We start from the raw sequence: 9,397 nt of genomic DNA, 5'->3' as shown, positions 1-9,397 counted from the left end.
CAAGTAGAAGAAAAGATGAACATGATTTAGCGTTTTATGACAGAGGAGAATGATTAAATATTTTTAATACAAAATATAAAAAGATAATAGTTGGAAGATAGGAAAGCATGGTTAATGGACTTGGGTGGAAGGAGATTAGAAAAGAAAAAAAAAAAAAAAAAATTGGGTTAGACAATTGTGTTTCAGAAGGCCGGGGAAAATTTGGAAAAATTGGGATTAGAATTCTAATTGAAGGTTAATTATCAAAAATTGTGCTAAAGAAGGTCAAAATTCAAACGAAAATGGGAAGGAATGTCATATATCTAATTGTCCCCAAAACTTTTATCATTTAAATCTATAAAACCTTTGTAACTTACTTCAGGAATATTTTTTTGTAAATATGGATACGAGAAATCAACATATAATACGATTATGATACTTTTTTTATGGTACTACAAATACAACTATTTATTTACAACACTTGAAACACATAATTTTCAAATATCTATAATCTATGCGTTTTGAAAGGTTTCTCTATTGATAGCTTTGGATGAAAAAACCTTCCCCAGTAGCCTCTTATGTCCATAGTTGGCCAAATCCGCTGGAATGCACGATGAAAATTGCAACGCGTTTACTCTTCTTGCTAGTTTCCTCTAGATCCATGGTTGATTTTACTCCCAGACTAACGGAGTGTTTACAAAAAATTATATTTTTGTAGAAGTGATTAAATTTATAGATCATAAAAAATTTAAGAAAAATTAAAAGTTGGTAGTGTTTGGATACAAATGTGAAAATCTAAAAATCAAAATTAGGTAGTATTTGATAAATAAGTGATTAGAGTCATTTTAACATTGACTTTTTTATTATAATCAGTTATGGAGATTTATAATCACCATATGAGTAGCTTTTGGATTTTAATTAAATTAAGCATAAGCTAACATATAATTTTGGTTTAAAAATCACATAGCAAATAGTCCGTAAATCCGAGAAGAAATCCCTATACAGAATTACAGATAGGAAATTTCTCTCTCACTTGCCTTCTCCCTTTTTTTCTTTTTTCTTTTTTTTTTTTAAATCTCGTTTTCCGACTTCTCTCTTTTTTATTTTCTTTTTTCCCCTTTCCAATCAGGAACGAACCCAACGTGCCACTTGCTAAGAAAAATGAACGTGGCTCTCTGTTCGAAGATATGCATTCTGTTTATCCTACTTCAAATTTAAAATTCTTTTATTATGGCGTTTGGAATGATGATTTTCATCAAGTTTTTATTATATTTTTATTGTTTTTTATAGTTACTATAGTTTTATTATTAATAATAAAAATATATAAAATCTTAAATTCTTACATTACTTATTTATATATTATTAGCATAAAACAATGTAAATTTCAAATGACATTATTATTGAATAAACTTGAAATTTATTTTAATTAATATGAAACACTATATATAAACATTTAAAATGTAAATTTGATGTTTATGACGTTATTTTTTTAGACAACAAAAATATATTTAAATACATTTTAAATTCATAATTTGAAATTCTTTCGTCTAAACTTTGATTTTAAATGTATTTTTTTGTTTAGTGAAGTAAGACCATAAACTTGAAATCCACATTATTGTTCATGTTAATTAACATGAATTTTAAGTTGTCTTAATAATTATTTGATTTAAAATCTATTTACTTTTGGTCTATTTGCTCCTCCTTGAAGATTGAGCATACTTGGCGGTCGACCGGGCTAAAGCATCAATCAAGAAGGGTGTCATAAATAATGCAGCGACATGTATAATAATAAAAAAATCGTTCAGCATCCATAACTGCAGTTTCTATAATATACCAACTCTAAACAATCTCATGCTCTAATCCTTAAAAATTCATTTTATATACATATTCTTTGAGCATGATTAATAATTCATGAGAGAGTGATAAAACTATGAGATTACTAGTACTTGATAAAAATGCATGCTGAAGGACATTCAATTACCGATTACCACTTTTGGTCTATTTGCTCCTCCCAGCAGATTGAGAATACATGGCGGTCGATCGGGCTAAAACATCAATCGGGTCAATGCATTTTTGCCACAGAGGATCGTCAAGGGGTAAAACTCCCCGAAATTCATCTGAGGCAAGAATGACTCTGTTCACAGCTCTCACTAATAGAACTTGCAAGGCAATTCTGAATAAATTCTGAGCTCCTTCTGTGTCTTTTCTTTTCAATGCTTCAACTGCTGGGATCACTGCATGTTCCATGGTTGCTTTGTCCGGAAGTATAACCTCAAATCCCTAAACATTAATATCACCTTTTATTATGGGACAGAGTGTATGCCATTGTACTGAGATTAGTAAATTCTATCAATGTTGCAGGTTCCAAATATCTGTTAAAATCATACAACCTGGTACTTGTAAGAAAGAGTCAGAAATCTCATAATGGTACATATACACACACTGCCAGGCTCACTAGCTGACCATGCCCATAGTGGTCACCTTGACAGCAAAGAGGAAGGAAGAGAAGGGCTGGAACAAGGGCAAAGCGCGGGAGAGGACCGCCCCCCACCCTCCTCCCTACAAACAAAAAATTTTAAAACAGAGTGGTATCCATAAAAGCATTCAAGTTTCGCCTTCCAAATTCAATCAAGTCTCCTGTCTTCTCTTTTCTTAATAATTGAAAATCCTCGATACCGCTTAACTAGTTGAAGGACACCCCTTTTATCTGCCCTTGTGCATCTAGAATTTGTTATTATATTCCAAAATAATAATGCACGTATCACAAAATTAAAGGAACAATCACAACATATAGAACATACCAAACTTATAGTTTGCCAATCATTTAAGGAATAAAGCTACTTCAAGCTCATGAATCAGTTGAAAGAGGCAAACTCAGAATACCTCATTTTCAAGATTTTCTTGATAAAAGCTAGTCACCATATCAATATTGGTCGCGAGAACACCTATCCGCAAAGGGCTTCCAGCTTCAAGTGGCCGCAACTTAGCCTCCTTGAGTTCATTAGCCACACACACCCCCATATTCAGGACAGGAACAGAACATCCCTCGGCAATTTCGCCGTACCAAGAATTCAATACATGACAAGGCATTACGATACAAGAAACTCCCGATTTCTCTAGAAAACTTCTCTTACACCTTAAATTCTCAACCACTGAACTTCGATCAACACGTGTACTTGTGGGTTTTGCAGGATTAACAATAGGAAATGAACCTCTTTCAAGGGATAAAAGCTCCTTGCTCAGAATAGGATCTGAACAAAGGACAAAAGGGAGGCCATTTTCTCCCTCATCCAACTTAAAATTCACCAACTTTTTAGCAAAATTAAGTGTGGAATCCAGTGAAACGCCTCCAAGTATCCCAATCCCACTGCCTTGACTTGTTACGGGACCATTGAAATTCCTGTCTTTCGAAGATTTATTGGACAGAAAACTTACGTTACTGTCAACTGGAAGCTTCACAGGGGATGGGTTTTTCTTCCCTTTTGTATGTTTACTCACACAACAACTTAAACTCCCATTTGTTATACAATTGAATGATGATGGGAAACACAGTGACATTCTCGAATAAAGTTCAGAGCTAATGCAAAATCCCATCAAAAATCTTAATCAAAAAGATCTCAGATGTTGGAGCACAAATCTTGATGCTGGTAAAAGAAAATACCCACCAAAATTGGGAGCCTGAAGAACAGATGATGCAAAATCAGCTTCCATGCAGACATTTGCTTCCACTGAATCAGTTTCCCAGCTCCGCCCCAGACTTCATCCTTTCCAGAACATGGGACAACTTACCCCTTCTTTTACAAGAATTTCTATCAAAGATCTCTACATGACCAGCACCCAATTTCAGTTTGAGCAAATGATTACAGTTCCCTTACAAAACCCCTTCAAAAAAAATCCCTTTGAAATGTCAAGAACCAACCAAAGGGGCCTTCAGAAGCAAGTGGGGTTCGAGAAAGCGATGACCAAAAACGCTCCAACTTTAGAGGGTTCAACAATCATGCACCAAAAATTTAATCTCACGAATTTTCGAAAATCAAGATTTTATTTTCACAAAATATATGGGATTGAAAATGTTTCTATAAGCCAACAAATCACACACAATCGGTGACATAATGGAAGGGAATCTTCACCGTTAATGTCTTCTATCACAAATCCTCGCCATTTTTCAACAATAATTCAACCATTTTGAAACAAAATACTAGAAAACAAAAGTAAAATTTAACTTATGTACATGCTTCCAACATAAAGCATGAGAGATTGGTAAAGGTCTTTAAAAGATGAATCAGACTACAGCAGATATGTGGGCCAATCTTTGGTACATACATACTAAACCAAGAAATCTCTGGGGCCCTTGTGAAATTGTGAATAAGGAGTAAAATAGCACAAGTCCAGATTTTGGTATGACAAATCAAGTATACTTTTTATTATTATTATTATTATTATTATTATTATTATTATTATTATTATTTATGCGAAAATTTCAAACAAATGAGCCGCCTACAACTCAGCCATTTGCTAATGAATGGAAACAAAACTTACACAATTAAAACACAAATAAATATCCGATAAAATTTTAAAGCAAAAAATGTTGTCATGCACAGATTGGTTAAAGTTTGCTAGCTATCATTTCTCCATCACATGACACTTCCAATAATGAGAAAATATTTTATATAAATAATTTATGTGTAAAGCTGATGATTATTTTATGCTGATACATAAGTACTTTTTAATTTGTTTTGTTTTCATATATGTAAATTCGTAAATGAAAGTCTAATTATTCAGATGAAGATGTAAATTTAAATGGAAACAAATCATATTGATACTTTAACATACAACAATAATTATTAGAATATTTTGTAATAATTTATTAGATACACCTATGTATGAATAATATCTTTTATCATTCGAGATTAGAGACATTTTTCAGGATTCTATGTACTGTGTGATAGCAGTTAACACCAACTTATTATATTAGAAGTAAGAAAATGTTAGATTATCTCCCCATCAACATATTTACAAGATTCTATGTACTTTGATGACTCGCCAAGTCCACCAGGCGGGTTGGTGGTTCGACTTGACCCGGCGAGAATTTTTTCAAATCAACGGCCACGATTAAGTGGTCGTTGATGATCAACGATCGATCGATGAAATTAAGTCATTTTGTAAATCAACGGCCACGATTACTGGGTTGTTGACGATCAACGGTCGACCCAACAGGTCGGCCCATACCCGGACCTGGTGGGTTGGACGTTTTTTTTTCTTTCGGAATTTTGGGTTTATAAATACCCCATATCTTTTCATTTTTTTTCACACAATTTCCTCTTCATCTCTAATTCTTAATTCTTTTTTCACTATCAAATATTCAAAATATCAAGTCTCGATTGTTTATTTATTTTTTCTTTTATTTATTTTGATAATAACTCCAATTTCATATTCTTCAATAGTTCAATTTCATATTTGTACAATGTCCGAAGCCGGATCAAGTCGTGGTAGGGATGACAATGAAAAAGGAAATGATAAGGTAAAGAGAATCATGCCACCCCATTTCGAGTTTCCTCCATTCAATGTCGATGTCAATAATCTTGATTAATCCGATTCAGAAAATAATGAACATGTACAAGAAGCTAAACAAGCACGTCATCATGAAAGTCAAGAAAGTATGAGAAATCCAGTTGTAGTAGCCCGACATCTAAATAAGCTAATCTACTACCTAAACATTATTAACAGATCCTCATTTGGGTTTAAAATTTAAAAATCGGATTCATAACAATTAAAAATGGTTCCAAGGTCTTCAAGTGTGAGGACCTGGATTTTAATCATCTAATCTAAAATAATAATAACAATAATCAAACAACTGATTGATTTCTTATATCCAATTCTCGCACTCCACAGCATTCTCATTACTCTTCAGAGTCGGTGGGTTGAACGACTGAAACCTCATCGAAAGTGCTTCCATCGGTGTCGGAGTGACATCCATTCTTTCAGTCGCAGAACAAAACTGTTCGTTCGAGGTTCATTCTTCTGAATGTTTCCTGTTCAAAAATTCATCGAGAAAACATATCTCATATTAAAGAGAATTAGGGCACAAATATCTCATTCTCAATCATTTTGTGTCCCTAATCTCCGTTTATAAAAATTTCATTCCATCTAAGAAATATTCAAATCTGCAATTCTAATATCTCATGCGTTGTCTTTTTTAGTAACGACAACGCTTTTTCCACCTACGACAACGTTTAAAAAGCATTGTCTTTTCTCAAATAAAAACAAAAAAAAATATAATTAACAAATTTTCAATATTATCACTCAATATTCAAATTTTTTGAAAATTAAATATAATATACAATATTTCAATATTATAAATCATTCAAATATAACAAAAATCATTCAAATATACAAATAATCGAATTCTTCATGTTCATCTCGGCCATTTGCGCTATGCTTTCTGCCTCAAACCGGAGTCGGCGATCATACCAACTCTCAGAATGCTAAATCCATTTGGAGGACTGGAAATGTGCTGAACAATAGCAGCAAACAAGAATAACATTTCAAAGTCATGGTTATGAATGTCACAATAAATCAAACATCAAAGAAGAAAAGTAAAATGGAAACAAATACATAATCCGCATACTGAAAATATGCTCCTCATCATCCAAAAGCTCCAGCCCCGCATCATTTCAAGAAACCTTCTTTTCCAATTAATCACCTCTCAAGCTTGACGAACGTTCTGAGAGATAACTTTGTCTAATAGTTTGAACCTGAAACTGCAAGTCTGAAGTTTCAGACTAGCATTCAACACAGAATACAATAAAACAGTAGTAAAGATAAAAAGTTCAGTAATGAAAAAATAATTATTCATAGCCACAGTCTAAGGCTTAATTTCAACTTCGAAAACTGCATATTTAATCCATATAGAAGAAATAATTATAGCATTCCTTTAAATCCAGATTCAGAAAAGTTTACATACACATACAACGGATTACCATTTGAACCCTCGCGATGAGACTCATTCTTGATTTACCCCAAATATTTTCAACTGACTAGCTCTGTTCTTCATAAAGTTCTGGATCAGTTATCCTAATGAATCAATCCAAATCCACAAATTTTCAAGTGTGTTATATATATTTATATGTAAACATACGTGTTGAGATCACAGGTATTTATAGAGCTAGCTTAACATGTGGAAGAAAATGCTAATATATGAGGCAATTAAGGAAGAAGTAAAATTGGGCAATAGATCCAAATTTTCCTTCGTAATTTTCTTGCTTTAATATAAAGGTAGGATTCATCATAAGCCCCATATTATCTTATGGGCATTCTATAGAAATACACGCATGATAGAATACTGGATGAGAAGATGGTAACAATCACCATAAATCAAAACAAATGCACACACGACTAAAACCCAAGAGCTAGTAGTGATTCACAATGTATGTCCCAAAAAAATATGTGGAAGTCACCTGTATAAAGTAAATTGCGCAATTACTCGAAATATAGAAAACTCTCAGTTTATCTGTTGGCAAACTTCTAGCCTGACCAAGAACAACAATTGAATTGTTAGTCAATTCTTCATGTAAAATCAAGCTAAAAAATATTTTACACACCAGTCAAGACAAGAAAAGTTATTCCATGTAATTATTGTGTTCACGAGTATTACCTGATGATAAATCTCTGCCCAAAAAAGGACAAGAAGATCCAACAGTACCAAAGTAAAAGCCTAACAAAAAACATATATAAATACATATTTCATCGATTAAGAATCGATCATGACAAGTGTTGTTGTGAAATTTCCTCGCAAGAGTACGAGTGTCAAGTTTTAATATAGTGAATAATTCAGATATCGATCCCACAGGGAGTAAAATGAAAATATTTAGTACTTGTAATTAAAATAGTCTAAACTTTATCTAGAAAATCAATAATCAAGAATTTTGCAATAAAAATAAATAATCAGATGATTTAAAAGCACGCACACAACTTTCAGATTAAAAATCAATCAGAGAAAAATGGTCTAGAGGTATAGATTTCACCTAGTTTCAACAACAGTCAATCCTAAATGATTAATCTTCATGAATTCCAATCAATTAATAGCCAAGAACACTTACGTATATTATTTCCCTCTCCCGAGCAACAAATAATGTTTATCAACTACAATTAAATTCCAATATACCTATTAAGAATTTATCGTAGTGATCTATCACAAACCAATGTTCTTTTTTAAAAGCTCTGTTAAAATCATACACTCTCCCGAGCTGTATAAATAATTAGCAGTGTAATTCTAATGTCCTATTCAAAATCCCCTCTCCCGAGCAATGATTTCAAATAAATATAACAAATCAATTATTGATCAGATAATTAAAAAGACAATCAATTCTAGAAAAAACAATTAATCTAGAAGAAACTCAATTCAATAAAATCAAGAATTCATGACAATGTCTACACCAGGTTCCATCCGACCTCTAGACTATAAAAATTAGTTCATAATAAAATTTTGAATAAAACAAAACATGTTCAAAAATCCAAACATATTCAGAATAAAATAAAAGTAAGAAATCAAATCCGCCGTCAATGCCGTGTCCGGTCTATCGAACTCCGTCTTCGTTCTTCAATTGAGCTCGAGAAAATCTCCAGCAAATCACGATCAATTCTCTGATGTGCATGTAAAATATTGTGGCGGCTCCCCTCAAGTTGTCTGACAAAGAATCTCTTTTATATCGCTCAGCAAAAGCCCACAAAAAGCCCAAGAATTTATTGCCCGAAATAATTAAAATTTCCAAATCAGCAACGGGGCGGACGCTCAATAGACGGCGCGGGCGCGCCTTCAACTCGTAATTTCCAATTCTCTAGTCTTCAACACTCTGCGCGTTAGCTCTTGAAGAAGCGCTAACAAGGAGCGCTGATAAGAATTCTTTCTTGGCCCAATAACAAAAAGCCCATTAACCTCTCTTTACTGTACGTTTCTTTTCTTTTCTTCAATTTTCTCTTCTTTTCTTTTTTCCTTTCTTTTATTCTTCTTTTCTCCTTTTTCCTCTCATTTCCACATAAAATCAATAATTTTCTACACTCACAAAAACAACAAAACACCCACATAAATTTGCTCGAAACAAACAATTAATAATTAAAATCATATATAAATTAAGTGTATAAAATATACTTATCAAATACCCCCAAACTTAGACTTTTGCTAGTCCCGAGCAAAACAATTCAATTCCAAAAACTCATTCTCTCAAAAACCAACAAGAATAGTCAAGAAATATTACGGAGCAATGGCCTCAGCAATGATTTTAAAAATATCAAATCCAATCATGTCACACCTACTAACACTTGAAAGTTTCAGTCATAACAAAATAACCGCATAAACTCACAATCTCCGCAACTCAAGTTCAAAACACCCTTATCCAAGTTCAATTCAAACATTCATAGA

The 9,397-nt window shown here is 32.8% G+C and overlaps 1 protein-coding gene across 2 annotated transcripts; it reads right to left on the bottom strand.

Moving 5' to 3' along the window:
* Positions 1-1,735: 1,735 nt before the first annotated feature.
* On the bottom strand, positions 1,736-4,215 carry LOC140882987 (uncharacterized). 2 transcript variants are annotated; one of them, XR_012150302.1, is made up of 3 exons: positions 2,863-4,215; positions 2,370-2,538; positions 2,128-2,259 (listed from the first exon to the last, which is right to left on the bottom strand). XR_012150302.1 is itself a non-coding variant. In XM_073289265.1 (2 exons), exons 1-2 carry the CDS (start codon positions 3,571-3,573, stop codon positions 1,978-1,980), a joined length of 993 nt encoding a protein of 330 aa, XP_073145366.1. In that variant the 5' UTR covers positions 3,574-4,206; the 3' UTR covers positions 1,736-1,977. The 2 variants fall into 2 exon arrangements, 1 of the variants encoding a protein (XP_073145366.1); XM_073289265.1 differs by lacking the exon at positions 2,370-2,538 and having other exon boundaries at positions 1,736-2,259; positions 2,863-4,206.
* Positions 4,216-9,397: the final 5,182 nt, after the last annotated feature.

The sequence above is a fragment of the Henckelia pumila genome, chromosome 2 (genome assembly GCF_033568475.1).
Source record: "Henckelia pumila isolate YLH828 chromosome 2, ASM3356847v2, whole genome shotgun sequence".
Classification (NCBI taxonomy): Eukaryota; Viridiplantae; Streptophyta; class Magnoliopsida; order Lamiales; family Gesneriaceae; genus Henckelia; species Henckelia pumila.
This window is presented reverse-complemented; position numbering and strand designations above follow the sequence as displayed.

Excerpts from the sequence above, each read along its gene's own strand:
- LOC140882987 (XM_073289265.1), bottom strand. The coding sequence starts at position 3,573 with ATGGGATTTTGCATTAGCTCTGAACTTTATTCGAGAATGTCACTGTGT. Across the intron at positions 2,260-2,862 it reads AAGAAAATCTTGAAAATGAG|GGATTTGAGGTTATACTTCC; the intron begins GTATTCTGAGTT and ends ATTAATGTTTAG.